Source organism: Colossoma macropomum, unplaced genomic scaffold (genome assembly GCF_904425465.1).
Source record: "Colossoma macropomum unplaced genomic scaffold, Colossoma_macropomum, whole genome shotgun sequence".
Classification (NCBI taxonomy): domain Eukaryota; kingdom Metazoa; phylum Chordata; class Actinopteri; order Characiformes; family Serrasalmidae; genus Colossoma; species Colossoma macropomum.
The window spans coordinates 134,909-161,336 of NW_023495570.1; the positions used below are offsets into that span (position 1 = coordinate 134,909).

The 26,428-nt window shown below is 36.1% G+C and overlaps 1 protein-coding gene across 1 annotated transcript in view; it reads left to right on the plus strand.

Moving 5' to 3' along the window:
- Positions 1 to 26,428, plus strand: part of LOC118802479 (adhesion G protein-coupled receptor E3-like) — a 57,228-nt gene that overhangs the window by 25,527 nt on the left and 5,273 nt on the right. The window contains exons 7-13 of the mRNA XM_036563020.1: positions 19,762 to 19,793; positions 19,899 to 19,976; positions 20,146 to 20,329; positions 20,421 to 20,540; positions 21,853 to 22,028; positions 23,056 to 23,214; positions 24,654 to 24,854. Coding sequence (XP_036418913.1) covers positions 19,762 to 19,793; positions 19,899 to 19,976; positions 20,146 to 20,329; positions 20,421 to 20,540; positions 21,853 to 22,028; positions 23,056 to 23,214; positions 24,654 to 24,854 — 950 coding nt within the window. The remainder of the gene's footprint in view (positions 1 to 19,761; positions 19,794 to 19,898; positions 19,977 to 20,145; positions 20,330 to 20,420; positions 20,541 to 21,852; positions 22,029 to 23,055; positions 23,215 to 24,653; positions 24,855 to 26,428) is intronic.

Genomic DNA, 26,428 nt, shown 5'->3' on the forward strand with positions numbered 1-26,428 from the left:
ACTGCACTTTTTTGTTAATTTATTCAAAGAACAGGAGTTCTTCAAGGGTTCTTTAATAAGGAAAGAACCCTACTAAATAGAACCATGAACAATTTACATGATTCTGAGGTTCTTTGCATCATTAAATGGTTCTTCAGATTGATGGAGAATATGCTGTAGATGATTCTATATAGAACCTTTTTGAAAACGTTTATATATAGCACCAAACTGAAACATGCTAAAAAATTAGCCAAACCCAATAATTAAAAGAATAGGATGAGGCTAAACTGATCATTTCTAGTTTGGAAAGAGTAGTAGGGAGGGAGTAGATATCATAAATTGTATATCTAATTAAACAGCCTGGACAATCTATTTAAATGAAAATCTTCACTTTTACCTGCATCCACACATACTCAAATATTTTACTTTTTACAGTGGACTTTGTAGTTGTTTTATTTAACTGTTTATAATTTTTTAACAAACATGTCTAAAAGATGAAGCCTTTTTTCCTCTGTCAGCTTCTGATATCTTTTCTCTCAGTGAATCCAGTTCTCCTATCTTCATTTCCAGCTCTAGTTTCTCATTTTTGCCCTTCCTCTTCACCTTCCTCTTCTTTCCTCCCTGTCCTCAGCCTCTCTCCATCATCTGCTCTCCTGTTCTGCTTCTTTTCACTGTCTACCTTTTCTGTTGTTTTCTCTCTCCTCCATTTTTCTTAGCAGCTGCCAAAAGTCCGCTTCTGTTCTACTGTCCTTTATGGTGGCATCTGAACTCTCTGCTCTAACTGAGGGGGGTAAAGGTTCAGGTTTTTTTTTTTATATTTGATGTGTGCAGTTATATGAGTAACGCTTTACAATACAGTTCCGTAGAAACAAAATCATGGATGAATATAGTAATTATCTGTAAAGAACAAGGCATTTTTCTTTAATTACTTATGAAAGAATCAATTGTTTTCGCAGGTTAAACATCAAAGTACATTTACAGAATGAACAGACACACTAACTAATACAGTAACTAAGACTTACAAATACAGTGGCTAATATTAACTAATACAGTAACCATGATTAACTAATACAATGTACAACAAGATTAAATTAAGTAGTGACTAAGATTAATTTAAGTAGTGACTACGATTAACTAATGTAGTGTCTAAGGCTATGTTCACACAGCATGTAAGAGTGGCCCAAATCTGATTTTCTCACCAAATCCAATTTTTTTTTTTTTGGCTGTTTACACTATCTTTTAAAAATGTGACCTATAGGCGACATCAGTCTGATCAGATCAGCTCCTGAACCGACCCAAATGTGCAAAAGAACAATGCTTTGCTGTTTCAGCATTTCTTTTGAAATCTCTTCAAACATGGAGGGTTTCGGTCTCTTGTAATTTTTGTACAGAAATATCATCCCAAATGTTTGAGGTCTCAGCAGCGTGAAATTATGACGATTGTTGAGTTGGATTGACGTAAAAGTTGCATGATTTCTGATCTGGCTGTTCAGACTGAGTCGCATTGCCACAAATCAGATACGTGAAAGCGTCACATGTGAGAGCGTCTCAAATCAGAATTGAAAATGTCAGATTCAGTGTTTTTATCTGTTTACACTGACACACAGACACACATCTGTGTCAGATATGAAGAAAAAAAATTAATTTGGGCCACTTTTACCTGCTGTGTGAACGCAGCCTAAGATAAACTTAAGTAGTCACAAAACTTCACTTAAGTAGAGACTAAGATTATCTTAAAACCTGACTAACTTGTGTAGTGACTAAGATTAACTAATAAAGTGATAATCAATATGTAAGTTAAACTTAAGTAGGGACAAAGATATAGATAAGATTAACTAATATCATGATTAAGATTAACTTTAGTAGTGACTAAGATTAAATTAAGTAGTGTACCAAGATTAAATAACTTATGTAATGATTGATTAATATAGTGATTGTGATTAGCTTAAGTAGTGACAAAGATTATATATTTACTATGATTTAACTAACATGTTATAGAGTCTTATGTAGTGAGTAAGATTAAGTATTCACTCACAGGGTGAGACCCTCAAGGGTTCATCTCAGTACCTTTAGTCAGGGAACATAACTGTACCGTAATCCACTGAAATGATATGTTCTAAGTTGTACTGACTCCACACACCCCGTCTCGTCTCCAGGCTTTTATTTTATTGTTCTGTTTTAAAACATTAGGTTATGAAAAGGTGCAAATACATACAAAAATTGGACCTTAAAATCACTGTTGTACCTTTTGAGGGAACATTTACATTGTTTGTACCTTGATGAACAAAAAATGTACCTGCACAGAACCTTTATTTCTAACAGTGTGCCTTTTTGCTGGTTGCTTTCAGTTTATGGCATATGCATCAGCAAAAATGCTAACTTCAAAACACGCAGTAACATTAGTTTAAATTTCACACTGTTATTTGTCAATATGTGTCAAACAATGCATATGCAAAATGATACTAACACTAGGACAGTGTGCTTTGAGAGTTTCATATGAAGCATTATGGCATTTAAAGTTCGTGTTATACCCAAGCTTGAACAAAGATTTTGTCCCAATCGAAAATATGAACATTTTCTATTCCACCTCAAATGGTGCAGCAGTTATATCCTTGCACGTGTACAGGTGCCCGGATCATTTGTCTTGCGCTATGTTTGACAACAATATCCCGCAAATCCTTGTTTGTGTAAATGTAAGCACTGCTACAGACATTTAGATTACATGGATTGCTAACGTAACTTGTTAACAAATGGGAGAGGAAATGAAAAAATAGGCCATACAGCTGCTTTCATCTCTGCTGTGATGACGGCGGATTAATGTGGTCCTTTTGACACATCAAGATGCTTTAGCATTTGCACTACAAATGTAATGTTGTATGCATAATACATATGAATACACATTTTCCTCAGTTTATATAAAAAAAATAATTATTGTTTAAATAGGGTTTGAATAATATTAAATTGTAAATGCAATTATTTAATATTATAAATATTTAATAACTATTAACCTTTATTAGGATCTGATCTGCTCTTGGTTTTTGCAGCTAGAAAAATGAAAAGATTGTAACAAGTTAGTATAGCTGCAGGCTTTAAAACAGTACTTTAATTTCTGTCAGCTTTCACTACATTTCACTAATTATTGTTGGTTAACTAACATTAGTTACTTAATTTACATTAATCTCAGAATGCAGACAAAATACAAAAGACATTTAAATGTATTTTGGAAATGTATATATTTTATATGTGGTCAGGAGGCATTAATTTTGTTAAAACTTGCTGACACTAGCTAATGTCTCAGTATAATTCCATATGCATTATTTAACTGTTTGAATGTCTTCATTATTATTATAAATGTGAAAAGTAAAAATAAGGCAAATATTATAGTGATTTGACTGGTAATGTTTTTTGATATTAAAATGGTTAAATATTGAAATGTGTTTAAACTGGACTTTTATTAAATTTATTAAACCAATTCATTTAAAAAAAAAACAATTTGTGAATGAATGACATCAATAATGTTCTGTTTCACCTCTCAGCTCTAATCTGAGATTCTGAATGAGCTGAACGGGGGTAAGACTGAACTGCAAGATTCAGGATGGTGGTGGGCATTACTGGACCATTAAAAAATTATTCACTAAAATTATTTATTCTCTCTGAACTGCTCACTGGTTTGTGTGTCGTGTAGTGTGTGACTCACACGACATGAGTGAACTGAATAGACTGACTGTACAGTTACACAGGCTCCAGTTTGGAACAGAGATGAGCTGTAAGTTTTTCTCTTTTCTCTGCAGGCTGGCTGACTGCAGTATTACAGAGGAAGGCTGTGCTGCACTGGCTTCAGCTCTAAAATCAAACCCCTCATCACAGCTGACAGAGCTGAACATGAAACGTAATACACCCGGAGAGTCAGGAATGAATGAGCTCACTGCTCTACACAAGGATCCTCTGCAGAATCTAAATATATCTTAAAACCTATATAATCTACACATGCATAAGAGAGAGAACCCAAGACACCTCCAACAAAACAAAACCTATAGAATAAAGAGAAACATTGAAAAATCACTTTTTCTATCAATGATCACTGTAATGATTGTTTTAATGATGATTATATGATCATAACACTTAAAATTTTGATTAAAGGTTATACTTCAACTTTTGGGTTTTTCTATCTTAGGGAACAGTTTTAGAATTATTAGAAACTTTAACATTTTTATTCTTAACATTTATTACAAGGCACTTAGTAAACACTTTACTGTATCTCTGACATGTTTATTTTAAAATGCCCTTTTGTTATGAAACCAGAACAGACTTTCTATTAATGTTAATTCAGAGTGAATGTTAATTCTGAGTGATTTTAAAAATTATTTAATTAAATGAAATTGTCTCAAACCAAAACACTTTGCATCTCTAGAAATTGTATTGTTTTTTAAACAAGTTATTGCTGTCACTGCCATTTTCACCTCTCTGATAAAGTAGGTCATCACTGAATAGAGTTATGAAATGACTAAAACTTGTGAGAAGAGCAGTGATGCTGACATGGTAATGGGTGTTGTGCTGCTACAATTGTGTCAGGCACAGATTTTTAAACATCTCAATGTCACTGCTGTGTAGAATAGTCCCCCAACCAACAATACCCAGATATCAGAAACTGGCCACTGATGAAGAGCTAGAGCAGCGGTGCACAACTCCTGGAGGGCTGGTGTCCAGCTCAATTTGGTGCTTTTCCTGTTCAAACACAACTACTGGCAACAAAAAACAAAAAGACTTTCTTTTACGATATTAATGTCATACTTCATGGCATCCATGTTGATTCGTTGTTACGTATGCTGCACCTCACACTCTTGCATGCTGTGACATGTAAGTGTAAAGTGGAGAAGAGAAACAGTAGCACTGTTTGATCAGGTTCAAAGTTTAAAACCATTTTATAAAAATATCAACACAACCAAACTGTGTCAGCTAGCTGTCATGACTGGTTGAACCCACAGGTACTTTCAGTGGTCATACACTGTAAAAAGGAACTTATATTATTTTGATGTTTGCATTCATCAGGTGTTCTTTCACTACAAAACCCAGCATGCATTAAACAAATAAATCATACACTGTAAAAAGTGTCTCATCAGACATTTGTATATACTTTCTCACACACACACACACACACACACACACGTAAAAGCAACTATATTAATGCACATGGAAGAAGACACTTTGTTAAACTGACTCGCTTATGTCAATAATGTAGCGCTGAAAAAAGTTTATCTGTATAGCACTTTTCTAGACAAAACCAGAGTTCTCCACAACATACAATATAAACCATGGAATAATTACAAGAAATAGTAATAAAAAAACACAAAAACAGATGTAACATTAATATAAAGAGAAAAAAAACAATTCAAAAATTAAAACTAACAAAAGTAAGAGAATAAAAATAAGTCTTTGTGAATACAGACCATGCCTTGGTAAGTGAGATAATGAGAGGAATTGAGTTCAGTACAGCTTCTTTGAATCACGAGAAGGCCAACCCCCCTATCAAAGATCAAGTGCAGGCGTGGACAAGGTGGAGGAGAAGGGGAGGAGGAGGGGTGCGAAATTTAGTCATGAGTAGGAGGAGTGAAGGACTGGTATTTATAGGAAGCTGAAATTGGGAAGGAGGAGTTTAGGCGTGGTCTTTCCTCAAACTTCAGTTATGTCATAACTCCATTTAAGGCGATTCTTAAAGAAAATGCACTGAGGCAGACAGTCTGTCATAAATAATGTGTATTCCAGGGTTAAGTAGCTTCGACAGTAAAAGCCTAGTCTACTTTTATTTATTTATTTATATATTTATTTATTTAGTAACAGTATCAATTATGGTACAAAAACATTATTTTTCAGTATCTTCCAAAGACAGGCCTCTTCTCACTAGCAGTGTTTCTTAAATGAAAAAAGAAGGACTAAACAAGTTTTTAGATATGCAATGGAAAGTTCAGACAAGGGGTGAAAAATAATAGGTTCCTAGCATACTGTTTAACTTTTGACCAGGGATAAATCCTGCTGCAACTCCCCCAAAACATCAATTATGACATAAGTCTATGTTTTGTCTTTATGCAATTCAAGAAAGTTTACAGACATGCAGTTTTTAATAGCTTTTAAATGGATTGACTAGCCAACTCATATCACTGCACTACACAGACAAATATAACTGCAGATTATCAATATAAACTCTTCAAAATCAAGAGAATCATATTTGATACAGGAGTTTGAGACCTCCACATCATTGGGTTCATTTTTTTCCTGAAAAACCTGATGAATAAAACATTGGTTATCGTTTACAGTACATAATCACTTGCACCACTGCATTGTCAACCGCATAGTATTTATGCAATTTACTTCTTATCCTTTACTGCACATTATTTTTAATGTTTTAGTATATTTTTAATTTTATTTTATTCTATTATTTATCTTTACTTTCTATTTATGCATCTGTAAATACTGTAAGACAATACTTTGCTCCTGTTCATTTTGCCCTTGTTCTGCTCTTTACTGTGCTCTGTATTGCTGCAATAGAAGACTTTCCCTCTGGGATTAATAAAGTGATCCATCAATCTATCTATCTTCAATTGAGAATCCATCCAAAATGTTTATTGAATACTTCAATAGGAATATTGACTGAACTGATGCAAATTATTACTTATTATTGTACAATTTTTATTGTAAACTCATGTTGAAAATGTGTGTATCAAATTATATACAGCAGGTTTTAAAGGTAATTTCTGTAAATCCATCAATCATCATTTTATTGCATTTCATGCATTATGCATTCTATAAAGCAAAATGCACTCTAAATTATTTAACTAAACTAATTTAATGTTTAAATGACAATTAGAAATATTTAGAGTACAAACTGAGGTATTTAGAGCTGATATTGTAGTTTTTATATATGCCACTTGCTCTATCATGATCACTGATGTTGCCGTGGCTCACTTGCTGATAATTGCCTTTGCTCATTGATCTTCATGAAAAACAAATACAGAGAAGAAATACACTATATTGCCAAAAGTATTTGCTTGTCTGCCTTCACACACATATGAACTTGAGTGACATCCCATTCTTAATCCATAGGGTTTAATATGATGTTCTGGGAAGGCTTTCCACAAGGTTTAGGAGTGTGTTCATGGGAATTTTTGACCATTCTTCCAGAAGCGCATTTGTGAGGTCAGACAACGAAAGGTGATCTCATTGTTGCCTATGAGAAACTACAGAAAGATCTTTTTAATTTTATTTAATTTTTCCTTCCTATGGGAAACCTCAAGCAAAAAGGTTGGATTAAAATCAAACCCCCTTTTTTGTTTTCTGATTTGGATAATATGTGATTCATATGTTCGTGACATCTAGCTTGGATGTGAACTGCAGTTCACTATAAATGGGTTTCAGTCAGCCTTTCTTGGCATGCTTGCTACTAGTTTGGAATGCTATTGCACGGCTGTTCTGTGGTATGAAAAGCAGAGATCTTATCACTTCTATTTTAGTTTCACTTCATTGGCTTCCTGTTTCGAATCCAGGACAAGGTTTAATGTTAATTTTTAAAGCTCTTGAAGGCAAGGCTCCTCTCTAAATTACCAACCTGCTCAATCTAAATAAAATCTTATAATCAGCATTTTTGACAGTTCCTTAGTCTCAGTTAAAGCAAAAAAGGTGACTATAGCCCTATGACTATGGAACAGTCTACTTATCAACATAAAGCAGACATATTCCCTCATCCTTTTTAAGAATATAGTAGAAAACGGTTCTTTTACTCATTAGTAGAAATGGGTGGAAATGGGCCAGAACTGACCAGAACCCTGTTCTGGGAATAAAAGTCAAGCGTTCAGGCTCAGATTTCGAAAATCTCGGTATCACTATTTTTAGAGAAACTGCATATAGTTATTAGAGCTGGGTGATATGGCCTAAAATGTTATCACAATAAACACAATTCATATCGTCCGATATCGATACATATCGCGATAAATGTCAAATCATTATTTCTGTCAAGTTTGAAGGCTGATTTTTGCTCCAGGATGATTAATTGCTGTTTTAAACTAACCTTTATTGTCAGAACACGACAAACACTCACCAAGCAGTGGAACATTTCACAAGTCTGTCATGGGAGAGTGGGAGAAGGTTTCTGGTTGGCTGTTTTTATCAGCTGGAAAAGCACAGCTGGAGTTTTTGTAATAGTCATAATTTTAGAAAGAAAACATTATTTTTAGCTGTCTGGTGACGAGCGCTTGGCTATCCCGTTACAAATGCTAAACAAGTGGCCAATAACAGTGCTGAACTGTTTATTTTCTCAACAACATCAACTTGGTATGAACTGCAAACATTAGCTGGCTCGGTAGGTCAGTGATGGATTACCCGCCTTACTGCCATCACTCCTACCACATCCATGTCAGAGCTTATCACAGTATTCAGACACCAGCTAGCAGACGACTGGGTTTCTCTATTCTATCGTAGTAGTTTAAGGGGTGAACCACAATATACCAACACCAGACAAACAGAGTCCTCCTTTTAGGTATGTTTGAACTGAAATCAGTGCTTTTGTGTCTTGTTTGATCTACAGTATCATCAATTCGCCGTGTTGTGTGAGTGACAGAGCTGCTTCAAGTTAGCCAGCAGCTAAAAACAGCTAGCCTGGTGCTCTCCCACTCTCCAATGCCTCACAGCTTCCTCGGTTTACTTTAGTTTAAATCAGAGCTGTAACTCGCATGAACACACTTCATTCTTTCACTTTCGTTGCTTAGGAATGCGCTAATACTAAAATATGACTGAGATGTAACAGTGCTTTAGTTGTAAGGCTAAAGCTTGTTATTGATGTACAGAAAAAGGTGAGTTCACTGTAGGACAGTACAGATACGCCACTTATCACTCACACTTAGTCACAGGAGAACAGATCGCCGGTCGCTCCACTCAAACTGGGAATGTATAACTGCACGTTTCAGACGTTGCTCAAGTGTATTTGGCGACCTTTTTTAATTTATTTTACTTATTTATTTTTATTATTTTTTTACACGTCGCCCCCTCCCTCTATACCTTCAGCTTCCTCACAGGTTACTAAATGCAGACAGGTGAGTTGTCTGTTGCTGAATACTGAATGGAAAAAGGGATCATGGAGGACCATCACTACTCTTTACAAGCAGAAAAGATGGGGAGTGGGCAGCAAGTAATGTTAGGCCATGTAAAAAACACAGGAACAAAACAGAGACCAGCGACAACAAATAACCAGAAACGGAGTAAACACTGGTGTTGTACTTTCCAGCTGGAAAACCTTCATAAGAAAAGAGGACACTGAAGTTCCATGTTTTCTGCTGGAAAAACACACTTTCGTTCTCCCTTATATCTGTGCCCAGTCAAACATTATCAGATACCATCGACATGACTAAAAAGACTCACTTACATTTGAAGCTTAAACAAACATTAAATAATGCTGCTCAGTGCATTTGGTAGCTGACATGTTACTTAGACAGTAACAGTTATTTGTCCAAACTGGTTATGACAACAGCTGTGTCAGTTACTGACTATACAGAATCCAAAAACAAGCATTTCTTACAGTTACCAGTAACAGACCTTAGACTCCCACATCTTTTGACTGACACTGATAAGACGGACCAACATTTTACTATAAAACCAGGAGAAGGAGATTTCCTCTCCTCAACAGCAGGGGGCAGTATACACTCTCCGTATCACTCTGAAAACAATGCCCTACTGGTTGACCGGTTGTTTAAGAAGGCAAAGAAGAGAATCGCTTATTGCTTCTTTGAAAAAAAAAAGTTCAGTGACCCCTGATGTCAGGTAGAAGTGCGAAGCCTCTAAAAAATTCAAGCCCTTGAAATATTTTCATATTTTTAAAGTAGAAATTACACTAGATTAAAGCATTTATGGTGTTGATTAACAAGAATCTATCAATTAAAATGTTATTTTAAGATATATTTCAATGTGAGAATGCATCACAAACAGCCAAAAAAATTTAGGTTCAGTAAAACTTGGCTATTTCCACTCTTGTTCATTAGCATATGGAAACACCTTATTGTGTTGGTAAACCAGTGTTTGTTTTATTTGCTTTCTTATCTGCTCTTCCTGAGAACTCTACCTCTAATCTAGCAAGTTCAGAATAGCACTGTAACCTCACATACACGTGAAAAATTTGATGTTTAAAAATTTTGATGATGGACAATTAAAAAAAAAAAAAGTTAATAGCTGTGTCTATGGGAATGTCCAGCACGTCAGCATCAGGCACAAAATTACACCTTGTGTAAACATGTGTGACTTTATCTCATCTAATCTCTATGACAGTAATGCTCACTTACCTGCTCTTACAGAATGCTGCTGTCAGAACATACACATAAAAGCTGACGAATCAAAGTAAAAGTGCTTTCATAGATAGTAATAGGATTATTGAGAGCATCACTAGAGAAATGCAAATGGGGACTATTGACTTGTATAGAGTAACACAAAGTTCAGCCTATTCTTTAAAATGCAAGTTGCTAAAAACAAATTAATGTCTAATGAGCATTTTACAAATTTAATATACAAGAGATGTAAAACCTATAAGGCTAGAACTAGGCTGAGCAATCCTACGTTTTTTAATAGAATAAATAAATAAAATAAATCTTTCTTTCCCAATATGGCATGAAACATCATAAAAAATATTACAAAAAATCATCATTTTAAGCTATTACAATCAGATATTTTGCAACACAATAAGTTAATTACACAAAAACAATGAACCAAAACCTGTATATACCGACCATCTTAGACTGAATGGAAATGTGTGACATTAAGTTCATATAAAGATATCTTTTTATTCGAGAGTAAGCATGAGTGTGTTTGTACCACTTAAAATAAGCTTGAAATGTCCAGACAGCTTCCTTATGTATAATGTACTGTAGTCAGAAATGTTAAATGCACAGGGCTGCACACACAAGATAAAGAAATTCCCGTACACCAGGTCATTAAATTCCCAGAAATGCTAAATGGGCAGTGTCCAGTTCACAACTAATATGCCTAAACAACTTCATTCACACATGCAACTGCATACAATGAACTAATCAATTCATTCTACTGTCATTAGTTTCTTCTGAACCCAACAGGTTCTGGAGTGAAACGGCGCATTCTCCAACACAGCCTTTTATACAAATAAAAATGAAAAAATCAAATATACCTAACTGCACCTGTCCAGGGTGTATCCTGCCTTCCGCCCAATGACAGCTGGGATAGGCTCCAGCACCCCACCGTGACCCAGAAGGATAAGCGGTTTAGATGATGTGTGTGATGTCTAACTACTGGATAACAGGTTTGCTTTGTGCTGCATGTCATGCTTATCACATTCTTTCATCACTCATGCATTCCAGAAATAAAGATTGAACAACATGCAAATGTCAAGACTTTCTGATGTACCCTTGGGGGTACATTATCCCCAGTTTGGGAGCCACTGATGTATGCAAACATTGTTAAAGTTTCAAAATATTCTAATCTCTCCTTAGTCTATGTATGGTAACTACTTTGCTAAATCAGTACATTTTGAAACCAGTGCATTTGTATATATCTGCCTATTCAACCTACTGCAGTTTAGCACCACCTATTCAAATTTAACTTGTAAGGAGTGTTTCTGCCTTGACTGCATTTTGAATGAGGGCTAAAACAAGTCAATCAGACCAGACGTTATTTACGCATCTATTTAAAGGCACAGCTGATTTAATTCTAAAGGATGAAAGTTTGAAAAATATCATATAATAGTTGTTTTTGGTAACAAATATGCATAGAAGTGTAATAAAAAGGAAATAAAAATACATGAGTAAATGTAAGCCATGGGTGCCTTTACATAATACTTATTGTAATGCCCTATTTACACACTAGATGGTGCCACTTCCTAACTTTTATAATTGCAATAAAAACTATCAACAATGAAATATTCAAATTAGTTGTATTCCTAATCAAGTTGCTTTTTAAATCCGTATCTTATGTATAATGTACTGTAGTCAGAAATGTTAAACGTTGTATTCCTAATCAAGTTGCAGTTTAAATCTGTATCTTATGTACTGTAGTCAGAAATGTTAGAAAAGAAACAAGATAATCTGAGAAATATAACACACATGTACCTAAAGATAAAGTCAAACAGGGTGGTAGCATTAAAGGGTCTGAATAAATCCAAGAGTAGTACTAGTTAGCACACAATGGAACATGAAATGCAATAGAAACAACCTTAGATCAGTAGCCAAAGTTCCAACTCAGAAGTTGGTGACTGAAACTAGACCCAGTCCCTGTCACATATGGTCCTCAAGGCATATTGGTTCTCCTTTCAGATGGGAGGTGTTTGAGTGCATTGGGCAGATCCTTCCTGGGCATTGGCATGCTGTTACATGACAGCTTGACACAGTTCATACAATAGCTTGATCTAAAAAATATTTAATAAGTTATTACAACATCCACTTGTCACCTTCCTCATTTGTTTGTCATGTATTGGCTGAACAACAGTCTGTACAATCAAGAGGGCACTGTTATAGCCTGAAGCAAAAGGGGCAGGGGCTTAAACTCCCATAGAGGAATCTGTGCATTTGCCTGTTTACTTCCATCCACTAACAAAATTTTAACAAGTTGTCTCCGGATGTGTATTCTTGTTATGAGATCAACTCTGTTTCTGCAAGACTAAACCAAGATTCTAATGGTTGTTAGAGAACAAGAACTTAAGAGAGTTTTAGTGCAATCATCTGTTCTTCATAAGGTTCTTCATACTGACAAAGCAATGCAGTCTCAGATCTGCTGGGTGCATGTTTATGTCAGAGACTGCGACCAGCACGTGATGAATTGCATTACTTTTCCGGCCTCAGTGCTACAGTGCAGACCTCTAGAGTTAGTGTTTATTAAATTCTATCAACATTTACATAGATTTTAGATCTCATAAGTTGCTGGAGATGCAGTTACTGGTGTATAGCAAGAGATGTCATAGGTAGATCACAAAGACCTGTGCTACAGTTGCCAAATTTGACCAATAAGGATGCAAACAGGTTATGCTGCAGAATCAGATACTGTCTGTGTGTTCTATACAGTGTTATTCTCTCCTTATTATCCTTAGAGTGTGCATGTGGTTTTCAGATGCTGTAAGACAAAGAACAGGACAGAATTATCTGACTGCCTATAAATAAAGCTCATTTAGTGAATTTCTGTATGTGTGTTTATACCAGTAAGCAAGAAACTCACTCTAGTTTTGCCAGTTTATAGTGTGGATTCTCCACTAGAACAGAGAGCAGCTTCACTCCTGACTCTCCTGGTTTATTCAGGCTCAGATTCAGCTCTCTTAGTTGTGATGAAGAGTTTCAGAGCATGAAACAGATCAGCACAGCCTTCCTCTGTAATACTGCAATATTTCAGCCTGCAGAGAGGAAAAAAAGGAAAAACAATGCTCACACATACAGCTCTACAAACACACATTCAGAACACAAAATAAAGTAAGGAATATTCAAACTGTTCACATGTGTCATATATATGACTCATACACAAACGTGCAAGAATAATGATATGTTAAAGCACCCTAAATAAGGTTTTACAAACAAAAATAGCTTCACTGGGCAAAAACAAGGGATGCATTAGATTGTGTGAGAAAAGCAGGATTTGGCTGTGTGTCTGACAAGAAATTCACAGACAAAAAGAATGTGAGAAGTTGTTCATGTGTTTGTGTAAACATAACAATGTATCTTCATTACTTTCCATAACTTTACTAGAAATGACACATGTACTTTAAAAAGAGAAGATCTGTGATGTGCCATCACAGTGAGAGAGTGAATTATCTCACCTCAGTGTCTTCAGTTTACAGTGTGGATTCTCCAGTCCAGCACAGATCAGCTTCACTCCTGAATCCTGCAGTTTATTGCTACTCAGGTTCAGCTTGCTCAGAGTTTGGTTTTAAAGCAACATTATGTAACACCTTTGCCCTACAACAACAGCTTCATAATCCTTTTCACGATATTCTGTCTTATAACATATTAATAGGTAGAATAGCATCTCTGTCACTGCCACCCCAGGCTCAGAATGCCTGTTATGGCACTATAAAAGTGGATGAAAGGGCACCAACACCTTTTGCAAGAACTGTGTAACAGCACCACATCACACAAACCCCTATGGTTCTTCAGCTAGCTATTAGATGTAGCTTGGTATTCCCAGTACAGACATAGCAGAGATGGCCAAAAGAATTAAAGAAATTTTGTCAGTGGCAGCTAGGAAAAGAAAAAGAGAGAGCGACTGAGCAGGAGACCAGACAAGAGTAAATCTTGGACTGGCTTTTACTCGTTTGCAACAGCAGAGTGTATATAAAAGCAGAGTGTATGTCCCTGATAAATGTTAATTATGAAAGATTGCAATTGCAACTCTGTCTTACAGAGTTTTGTAGTGTTTCTGGATGCCAAAAGTCATCTAACCTAAGTCCCAGTTCAGGCTAGCATGCAAAGAAATGAATTCATCTCACACCAGAAAGTTTGGTCAGTGTTTTTTGTCAATCTCATGCCAAATATTCATCGAAATTTTGCAACCTCCTGTAATTCTCTACCTTTTAGGTCAACAGTTGAGCCCAAGAGCAAAACATAACAATTCTCACACAATGCTTCTTTAAGTCAAAATATGTGCTGAAGGTGTAGAAGGTTTCACTGAAAAACTATTTTCTAGGGTGAACAGTTTTATCTAAAGTAAAGAATATGTTAACAAAAGCTAGAATAAATGCAAGAATTAAGGTAACATTTCAGCATAGGGGGCATTATAATGCCCTTGTAAAGTGATTATTACACATTAACCAGTCAATAGTTCTTAAATAACTTCATTACTGCATTATTAAGCATTGTCCATGAAGGCCTCCTTTATTTATTACCAGTTTTTTTTTTTTACTATTTATTACCGAGATGCTTAAAAACAAGCAGCCAGTTATTTAGTAGTTAATGGCTTGGTAAATTAGTTACCAACTATTGGCTTGATAAGGCTTAATAAGAGCATAATAATGGATGCCTAATATGTGCAAGGGATTATGATGTGCAATCAACTACTAGTTATATAAACACTTCACAAGGGCTTTTTTATTTTATTTTTATTACAACCATTATGCATGACTGTAGATGCAACTTTGTTACCTTACTCTGCTAACTTGCAGGTTAGCAAGCTGAAGACTACACAGCTAGAAGCAAAAAAGGCAATATACCACATTTTTAAACCGGAAAATGTTGAAAGACGATTATGTTCACACTATTATGTTCACACTTGCAAAGTTTGCATGGCTAGCTATTTAGGTCAAGTACACATCTGTGAGAAAGTCATGATCTCACCTCAGTATCTCCAGCTTACAGTGTGGATTCTCCAGTCCAACAGAGAGGAGCTGCACTCCTGAATCCTGCAATTTATTGTTACTCAGGTCCAGTTCTCTCAGACGTGAAGAGTTCGTGCTAAGAAATGAAGCCAGAATTGCACAGCTTTTCTGAGTGAGACTACACCAACACAACCTGAAAGAGAAATCTCTGTATATAGAGATTAAAAACAAGAAATGAACCCCAATAATTCCACAGTCACATGAGTCACATCTCCCTTGGAATTCAGGGTGTGTGTATATACACACACACACACACACACACACATTATATAAAATTTAGTTTAGCACTTTACATAATTGTAATATTGTTACACACAAACCAGAACATTTAAATGATAAAATATTATCCCATTTAAACAATTTTTATTCTATTTCAACATTACAGTGAATTTGAATGAAACTGAATTCGTGATTATCTGTTCTAAAAGCACTAAATCAAGCAAAATAATTGTTGACAGATTAATGGATTTGGTAGATTTAAAAGTTGAGCCTGGTCTTTTTCTGATTAAATTCTCAATCTGAGAATATAAATGTCTTTTGTAAATGTATGAAGAATGACGGTCAGTTAAAGACTGTGTGTTGTTGTTTTAGGCTGCACTCTGTCAGAGAATAAACAGACTGTTCCAGTCGGTAGATCCTCAGGAGGGTCTGTTCTTCTGTCCTGCTCCTGCACTGACCTGCAGGACAGACCTGAGAGAGTTCAGTGGAGAACACCAAACCACAAAGATCTCCATCAGCGCTACAGTGGCTGAGTTCAGACGTTTAACCAGAGCTCTCCAGGAAATCTCTCTGTACTGATCTCAGACCTGACTGAAGAGGACGGAGGAACATATTCATGCTGGATAAACCAGAATCAGTACAGGAACTTCAGCCTCACTGTTAAAGGTAAACTGCTGAATTCTATCTCTTTCACATTCACACCTGATAGATAAAGTCTGAATATCTCTCAAACACTAAAACTAAAACAAATAGTCACAATGGAGCTTATTGTCAAGTGACAGCAACACAATAACAATACATAAACATAAGAAATTTTCAAATGATTTCTTAAAGTGGCATTTGTGTTTTTATCCAAGTGATCTGTTGCTACAATACCCAGCCTGCATTATGCAAATATGTCATACAAACGTTGGGATCCCACTGTGAAAGAAATCCTGATTGGTCATGTACCAGCTAATAAAACAAATAGATACAACAGGACAAATGACTTTTGCTTTAGCAGGTACACTGTATTGCCAAAAGTATTCACTCACCCATCTAAATAATTGAATTCAGGTGTTCCAATCACTTCCATGGCCACAGGTGTATAAAACCAAGCACCTAGGCATGCAAACTGAACTTCAAACTTCATGTGGCCTTCAGATTTGCTCAAGAACAGCATAGAGAGCTTCATGGAATGAGTTTCCATGGCCAAGCAGCTGCATCCAAGCCTTACATCACCAAGCGCAATGCAAAGCATAGAATGCAGCGGTGTAAAGCGCCGCCACTGGACTCTAGAGCAGTGGAGACGTGTTCTCTGGAGTGACAAATCACGCTTCTCCATCTGGCAATCCGATGGACAAGTCTGGGTTTGGCGGTTGCCAGGAGAACGGTACTTGTCTGACTGCATTGTGCCAAGTGTAAAGTTTGGTGGAGGGGGGATTATGGTGTGGGGTTGTTTTTCAGGAGTTGGGCTCCTTGGCCCCTTAGTTCCAGTGAAAGGAACTCTTAATGCTTCAGCAGACCAAGAGATTTTGGACAATTTTGCGCTCTCAACATTGTGACTGCGCACCAGTGCACAAAGCAAGGTCCATAAAGACATGGATGAGCGAGTTTGGTGTGGAAGAACTTGACTGGCCTGCACAGGGTCCTGATCTCAACCCGACAGAACACCATTGGGATGAATAAGAGCGGAGATTGCGAGCCAGGCCTTCTTGTCCAACATCAGTGTCTGACCACACAAATGTGCTTCTGGAAAATGGCCAAAATTTCCATAAACACACTCTTAAACCTTGTGGAAAGCCTTCCCAGAAGAGTTGAAGCTGTTATAGCTGCAAAGGGTGGCTGACATCATATTAAACCCTGGATTAAGAATGGGATGTCACACAAGTTCATATGCATGTGAAGGCAGACGAGCGAATACTTTTCGCAATATAGTGTACTTCAGGTTATTTCACAAGCTTTCATTGAAATAGTTGGGTTAGGCTACTAATACAAGAGAGAAGACCTAACAGACTACTTTTCCTAACTCCTGTAGGGATCCCTGAACAAACCTCAGCTGGGACAACAGCTTCTCCACCTTCTTCTACTCCTGGTAATTTAATAATAATACTTTTTTAATTTAATAAACTTTTTTAATTTAATAAAATAACTTTTTTACCAGGGTTTAAAATTTCTTAGGGTGGTTAATGCAGAAGGTGAATACTGACATGATGACTGCTGACTACACAAGTTATAATGATGCTCTATTTAGTGATGTATTGCTTGATGAAAATGTATTAAAGTTTACTTGTGCTCCATTAAGAGTTACTTTTTCTATGGCCTGCAGTTTATATAGTTACATAAATATTGGATAATGTTTTTGAATGACTAAAGCAAAAGTAAATTTATTCAGTGATTGCCTTGTTTCACGCTGTGCCTGACCATTTTTTAAGGAAAACTGGAAATAAGACTAATAGCTTTTTTTTTTTTTTTTATCTTATTAGTGGTAATGCAACTTAGGCTGTTTAATTCAAATATCATTCATTTTTTATCTGTTGAATGTGAAAAATACCTACTACAACTTCAGCTATATATTTACATGGAAACTTTGACCTACATTTGCTTTCAGTTCATATGTATTTAGAGAGGTAAAAACACATTTAAACATGTAAAAAAGTAGCTTTAAATGTGCACCCACAGAACTTATCTTAGGGCATATTTGGGCACATGAGTACTGCCTAAGCTCCCTTAGTTCCTTCGCCAAAAAATGATGATGCAGATGAAGTCCCTTTTTGTCCATGTTGGCAAATTTAAGTTTGTACAAGAAAGTAAAACTTTTAGCTCTAGACACTTGAGGGCCATCTTCAAATAGGGTCCTTTGGAACTCAGTTTCACTAACCCCCCCAGCTATGATGTCCGTGTGTCAAAAAAAAGTTTCACAGGAACTTTTAAGCTCTCACCACATCAAGAATAGTAAACTCAGGGACATCTGATTAAGATTTAGTGTTAACAGTCATTAGTAGCATTCTGAGCTTCTGTTTCAACTCTTCTGTGCTACATACTGCCTCTAGCAGAAAGAAAAACAACAGTGATCATACTTCACTTTCAGGCTATATTTATGATTCACTTAGTGCTATGATTCTTTTAGCAAACTCCCATCTATCCCATCCTATAGCCTGAAAATTGCAGGTCCCTATGCAATATCCAGGAGGCAAAAACAAACTTTAAAACATTGTGATGGTGTAAATAATATGCATTTCACTGAGTTTCCCCATTATAAGCCTGTACAAAAAGTATGTCCTATCAAGTAGTCTGTTATTTATTTTATACGAGCCAGACAACCCAGTGTTCTGTCGTGACCAAGAGCTGTCTCTTCTGCCCAGGGCCTAGACATTTATGAGCATCTCTAATAAATTGTATGCTATTGCCCTAATAACTATCTATAGTCTTACTTTGAAAGATTTAAAACTATCAACAAAAAGTAAAAAGGATGAAAAGGAATAAAAAAGAAGTATAAAGAATAAAAAGACTTCCGGTTCTTGTGGAAGGAAGGAAAAGGCCTTCTCTTTATTGAGCTTTAAGTGGCAAGATGGTTTCCGGACAACCACAATGCAAAGATAATCTCAAGGCATCCCTATTTATTGCCCTTTGGGGTGATGAAGTAATCACCCCACCCCTTTTACAAAATTCCATATCATCTTAGTCATCTAATACAATTCCCTTTTATTAGTTTTCACTTCAGCTATAGTTTATACTGTCATCCAACAATTCCCTTCCTTTCAACCATAACTTGTAGCTGCAATTTGTTCAGTTTCTTTTTTGTGAGTTCATCCTCTTTTAGAGGTGATATTCCAAATGCATGCATAGCCTGTTTCCCAATCTTACCTTTTTTAGGAGATCTCCAAATGCTCAAGTTGGCCAAAATTTAGTCTATTGATTATTAATCAGGGAATGTTTTATTAAATCTTTCCATAAGTTCCTAGAGTGCTTCATAAATTAGGGGCATGTTTGATTTATTGTCCACCCTTAAGATGGTCAGAGGTCATTTGAAATGGACTGTAGTCATGACTAAGTAAATGCATTTCCTAAATAATGACAAAAGCCGTGGTGTCAGATTATTTCACATCCTATTCATAAATCGTTTGAAGATTTACTCAGAGTTCTCCAGTTAAATGAAATTATGGTTTCTTGGTTATACCAGGATAATATTTTAAGTCCTGTTCTTATAACAACCTTTCTCATTTCAGGTCTGATTATCAAGACTCTTGAAGCTTGCAAGGTCTGGAGACACGTTACTGTGAAGCATATTGACTTCTCCAAATCTCTCAATAGCCCTAACTAACTGTACAAAGTTCAAAGTGTAATATTACTTGCTTTTTCCTAGGCTAATGCCACCCTAGACTGTACAAACAACCTCTTGAGTCAGATTGACAACATCACAGATCAAGTGTTACCAAAGAAAGTAAGTAATATTTTTGGACCTAATAGGTCATTTAGAAGTAAACTATTACTCAGATGCTTCTGACTGGTTTCTCTAAATGCTGTTTTAACACTTTTATGACCTATTTGTCTTAGCCAATAGCATTTGGCTTTTGTATATACACTTCAGCTTCTTTCTTATTGTTGAACAGGATGTGGAGGACACACTGAATTACCTTATCACTCAACAAAACAGTCTCATTACTGGAAAAACTAACCAAGATGGACTAGTTTCCTCTTTCAATAGAATGCTGAATGCCACTGAGAAACTGGTGTCTACTTTGGTGAAGACAGTAGAGACCAACTCTTCTGTTAGCATCTCCCTTAAAAATATAGGTAACCACATAGACATGCATTGTATTGTGCTGCTCATCAATGCACATATTTGTATATGAACCCACTTACCTACATTATGTTTCTCTGTTAGAGGTTTGTGTTTTTGTAGTTGGACAAAATTCTTCCTTAAAGGAAATGCTTCAGCTTCACACACCACATGCTAAAATGGACATGGATCTGAATGGGATTTCGAGAAATAAAATTAATCAAGGTATGATCAGTGTTAGTGACATTGGTACCAACCTGTATTATTGTCTTCCTCTTAGGTACAGTGCTGCTTGAAAGTTTGTGAACCCTTCGCAATCATGCGAAATTTGGGATATAAGTGACCTACAATGTGATCAAATTTTCATTTGGCTCATAACAATTGAAAAAGAGAACCCAATGAAATAAACCCCAAACTTGCATACGTAATTTTTCATTCATTTACTAAACAAAATGATCCTATATTATTTTGGTTGGTTGGCAAAAGCATGTAAACTGCTAGAAGTATCAGTTTGGTAATCTATTAGGGTCAGGAGGTCCAATTAATTGTTTGACAATCAAATGTCAGTGTAACTGACCCTAGGAGATTTCTGAAGACCTGAGAAAACAATTGCCAAACAACTTCACTAATCCACTGTGAGGCAGATAGGAGAAAATTCATCACCATTGTTACTCATCCCAGCAGTGGTCATCCAACAAAAATGACTCCAAGTGTAAATAATATAATAATAATAATAATAATAATAATAGTAATAAAAATAGTATGTAAGAAATCACAGCACAGAGAAAGCCAATATTTAGTTAACTAAAGACCACCTGGTGCCAGAAGATCATTTAAATTATGTTATATGGACAGAGAAGATCTTTATGGCTGAAATGAGAGTTCTTATGTTCAGCAAAAACTGAACAGGGCATTCCAGCATAAGCACCTCCTCCCAGCTGTGAAACATGATGGTGGCAGTATCATGGATTGGGGCTGTTCTGGTGCTATTGGACTGTCACAGCTTGCCATAATTTGATTGTATCAGGACATTTTACAGGAGAATGTTTGGGCATCCATCCATGAACTGAGTCCTGCAGAATGACAATGACGCTAAAAACACCAGTTAATCAAGAAAGGATGCTTAAAGCAGAAGACAATTCATTGCTACCCAAGGTGGTCACAATAGTTACTGAAAACAAAGGATCTCATATTTTTGCCAATAGACATTAAATGTTAGATCACTTTGCTCAAGAAAATAATGAAAAACTATACAAATAGTTTGTGTTATTTGTTTCATTTGGTAGTCTTTATCTGTTGTTATGACTTGTGAAAATCTGATCACACTAGAAAATAAAAATCCAATAATTAAAAAAACTAATAACAAAAATAATAATATGCAGCAGCCTGAGCATTTATACATAAAGGTCTTGCATGGTTGTTAATAGTCATACTTTTTCCATATATTATAACTGCAGTTTTAGAAATGCTTGAAAAAATGCAATGGAAAAAAAATGATATTGTATAATGATTGTATGGTATTTAATCTGTGTTTTAGGGCACGCTGCTGTAGCCTTCATGAGCTACACCAACATGTCGAATTTGAGCCTGTTCAATGCCAATACATTCAACACAACAAAATGCATCACATCCGCTGTGGTTTCAGCCACGCTCCCAAAAACCAAAAACAGAAGCCTCGACACACCAGTCAATTTCACCCTGAAGCATCTTAAAGTGAGTTATTCCTTTCTCTTTAGATGAACTGATAGCATCTGATTGTATGTATATATGTATGTATATATAGCTCCGGACATGTTTATTTGGACCTAAGCGTTTATCATTCTCTTCTGAAACAGCAAAAACATACAAAATGGTTCTCTTTTTTCATTTCATGTCAGTAACTATAAACTGAATATCTTGTTTAGAGAACAAAACTATGCATTCTGTTCTATTTTCATGCAAATGTTTACAGGATATCAAATAACATCTGTGAAAACATTTTGAGCGCCTCCATTTTTATTTCAGAAAAAAATGTAATAACGCACTACAGAGAACACAGTTTATTTGCTGAACTTGAAATGTAATAATATAAAACAATATAAAATGTGACCTGTAATTAATGTTTGTTTTTTTCAATATGTTAAACTCAGTAAATAAGTTGAAATTGTGCAATCAAATTTGCAGAAAAATGCCACATTTAAGTGTGTTCTCTGTAGAAGACGAGTTAACTTACCTTAAAGAAATAAACAAAACAGGTGCCAGGTCTTTACACATGTGAGTAGGATGCATCCTTTTTTGTGGCTGAAACTGGTGCAAAAGGCTCAGTATATCTGGCCAAAAACTTTAGCACAGTAAAGCTCCAAACCTATAAACTGACACTAAGCAAAAGACATAAATAGTATAAAAAGTGATGGCAAATGTTTTTTTATTTTTATTTTATTATTATAGATGGTTTTATAAAATCTAAGATCCAGTAAGTTTGGGGCTGCATTTTAATCTCACCCAAATGGTGGCTTTAATGGTTTGTGTGTTGCGTTTCAGATTAGAAATCTAAATTATGCCAAGAAATGTGATACAATTCAAAAACAATAGTCACAGTGGTTTAAACAATCAATTGTGCTTTCTGCTTGCTTGATAATATTTTTACATTTAAACTGATTTCATATATTTTTCCAAATCTTAATTTTAGCTTTTTTTACATATACATTTCAAAAAAGCTGATGTTATTTTTTATCATTTTTTCCCTGGGTCTCTTGGTCAGGCGTTGAATCCCAATTATGTACATTCCTGTGTGTACTGGAATGAAACTGATTGGGTCACAGATGGCTGTACACTTACAACGACCAACAGCAGCCATACTGTGTGCTCCAGTACTCACCTATCAACCTTCGCTCTTATCATGCAGATCAACCCATGTCAGGTAATCAGAGAAGATTTACTCTGGATATGGACCATAAATCTTACCAAAACATCAAGTTTACAACAAGATAGTGTATATGCTCATGTGACAACACAGAGAACACCGCCCTAATCAGATTCCCCTACTCCAGTGAAAAATGTCCCAGCTCACCACCTAGTCAAACACTGCTACCACAGCGAAAAGCGTCCTGGTCTAATAACAAATCATAATGTGTGTGTGTGTGTGTGTGTACATATATATATATATATATATATATAGAGAGAGAGAGAGAGAGAGAGAGAGAAAAAGCCAGTTATATATAATGTACATTACTTTGAACCTATGTTGGTAGTATGTGCAAGTATCTATGTTACTTTGTAAATTGTAGAACTCAGGTATGCAAATCTATGTTACTTTATAAGTGTGATAGAACTCAGGTATGGATATCTACACCGATAAGGCATAACATTATGACCACCTCCTTATTTCTATGCTCATTTTCCATTTTATCAGCTCCACTTACTATATAGGTGCACTTTGTAGTTCTACAGTTACAGACTGTAGTCCATCTGTTTCTCTGCATACTTTGTTAGCCCCCTTTTACCCTGTTCTTCAGTGGTCAGGACCCCAATGGACCCTCACAGAGCAGGTACTATTTGGGTGGTAGATCATTCCCAGCACTACACTAACACTGATGTGGTGGTGGTGTGTTATTGTGTGTTGCAAAATATCAAGCCAACAGCGTCCTGTGGGCAGCGTCCTGTGACCACTGATGAAGGACTAGAGGATGACCAAACTGTGCAGCAGCAGATGAGCTATCATCTCTGACTTTACATCTACAAGGTGGACTGACAAGGTAGGAGTGTCTAATAGAGTGGACAGTGAGTGGACACAGTGTTTAAAAACTCCAGCAGCACTGCTGTGTCTGATCCACTCAGACCAGCACAACACACACTAATACACCACCACCACCACCACCACCACATCAGTGTTACTGCAGTGCTGAGAATGATCCACCACCCAAATAGTACCTGCTCTGTGAGGGTCCATGGAGGTCCTGACCACTGAAGAACAGGGTAAAAGGGGGCTAATAAAGTATGCAGAGAAACAGATGGACTACAGTCTGTAACTGTAGAACTACAAAGTGCACCTGTATAGTAAGTGGAGCTGATAAAATGGACAATGAGTGTAGAAACAAGGATCATAATGGTCATAATGTTATGCCTGATCGGTGTATGTTACTATAAAAGTGTGGTAGAACTCAGGTATGGATATTTATGTTACTTTATAAGTGTAAGTGTATCCATATCTGATAACTCATGTGCAGAAAGCTGTCTTACTATATAATTGTTTTAGAACTAAGGCATCTATGTCTGACACTCTATAAGTCTAAGAAAAGCTATCTTTTGTAACTTGTTGGTTAATTTGACTATAGATTTCCTACTGAATATTAATTTCAGAGTGAACATCGCTTTGAAGTGATCAACATGGTGGTCGTGTCATTTGGGCTGGTGTTCCTGGGATTGGCTCTGTTGACTTTTGCCCTCTGTCGGAAGAACCCGAGAGTGATCAACACGGCTCGGATCAACCTGTATATAAGCCTGTTATTGGGCCACCTCCTCTTCCTGCTCACACAAACATTAGTGAAGAAAAAATACCAGGTGAGTGTCATTACCTACACACACCCTCCACAGGAAATTATTGCATATTTGTAGCTTCATGTAAGGGTTATTATTTTTACAGATACTCACATCTAGTCATGAAATCTGTTTATAAATGATTTTTTCCAAATATTTGGTTAGGTTCCATTTTATTTTCCCAGTATAGGTTACGTGTAGAGTTGAGGTTACGGGCAGGGTTTACAGTGAATGTTAAGAATAGGTTTGAGTTTTGAGTCGGAGTGAGTGTTAAGGTCAGGTTTTGGTTTAGTGTTTCAGTTAGTGCTATGTTTAGAATGAGTGTTAGGGTAAGTTTAGGTTTTGGGTATAGGTTAAGGTTAAAGGAAAGGTTAGGGCCCAGACGCTCCAATCTAATGTCAAAGAACTAATGCCTAAAGCCTGCAGAAGATTGCCTTCCATCATCTCACGAATGCCTCTTGTTTCCTGTGAAAGCTTGCACTTTTGCACACAACCCCAAACTACTACTGATGGTAGACATGCAGACTTAATGCACCCAGATAAAAGAATAAAGCTTCACGGCAGAAGATGATGGTAGTCTGTATTTTAAATTGAAGAATTAAAAATGGCTTGCTAAGGCCTGGAATGACCAGCCCAGCAGATAAACATGGGCTAATAAGCTTCTCCACGAGAGTTAGGCTTTAGGTTTTAATATTTATGATGGATACAAAGTAAAAATGCAACACAGGAATAAAGAATATGATTTGAAAGTCTCACAAGCTTAAATTGTCTGTGTTTAAGCTAAACTTAGTGATGAAATGAAATACAGTACTGTATGTGTAATGCTAACCTAACATAGACAAACTTATTAGTGAATGCCTTTACAAAAAAATTACATATTCCACATGTGAAGTGTCTGAAAAATACATGATCACACAAACACTTAACATGTGAATAATGTGATCACATGATTTTTTTTCAGATAAGCATCTTTTCATATATGATGAAGTTTTTTTCACAAATACATGTGAAAAATAATCTGACATGTCTATAAAACATTTGACTTTGAAAGAAATGTACTTTTTTATGCAAAACACAGTTTCAGTTATTACAAAAAGATGAAAGAGAATGGAAATTCTATACATTAAACAGTGAAATAAAATGCATTGCTGTTCCAAGAATTGACTTAGTATTCTATGCTATATCTGAAGTGATTTATCAACCTGAGCTCCTCAAGAGCTCTCGTGTCTGGGTTTGTTCACAGACAACAAAATATTTAAAAAATTTGCAATCTCAATAGACAAACACTGACAGTAGAGGCTCGCACTGATGAGCTTAGTGACTTTAAACATGGCACTGTCACAGGATGCCACCTCTGCCACAAGTAAGTTTGTGAAATTTCCTGTTAGACTTGCCTCTTCAACAACAGCAACAACAGCTCAGCCACGAAGTGGTAGACCACGCAAAACTGACAGAGTGGGGCTGCTGAGTGCTGAAACCCACAGTGCCCATACTCTGTTGAATCACTCACTAAAGAGTTCCAAATAGCCTCTGGAAGCAACATCAGCAAAAGAACTGCACAGAGTCAAGGGTTGGGGGGGAGTGGGGTAAAGCACACC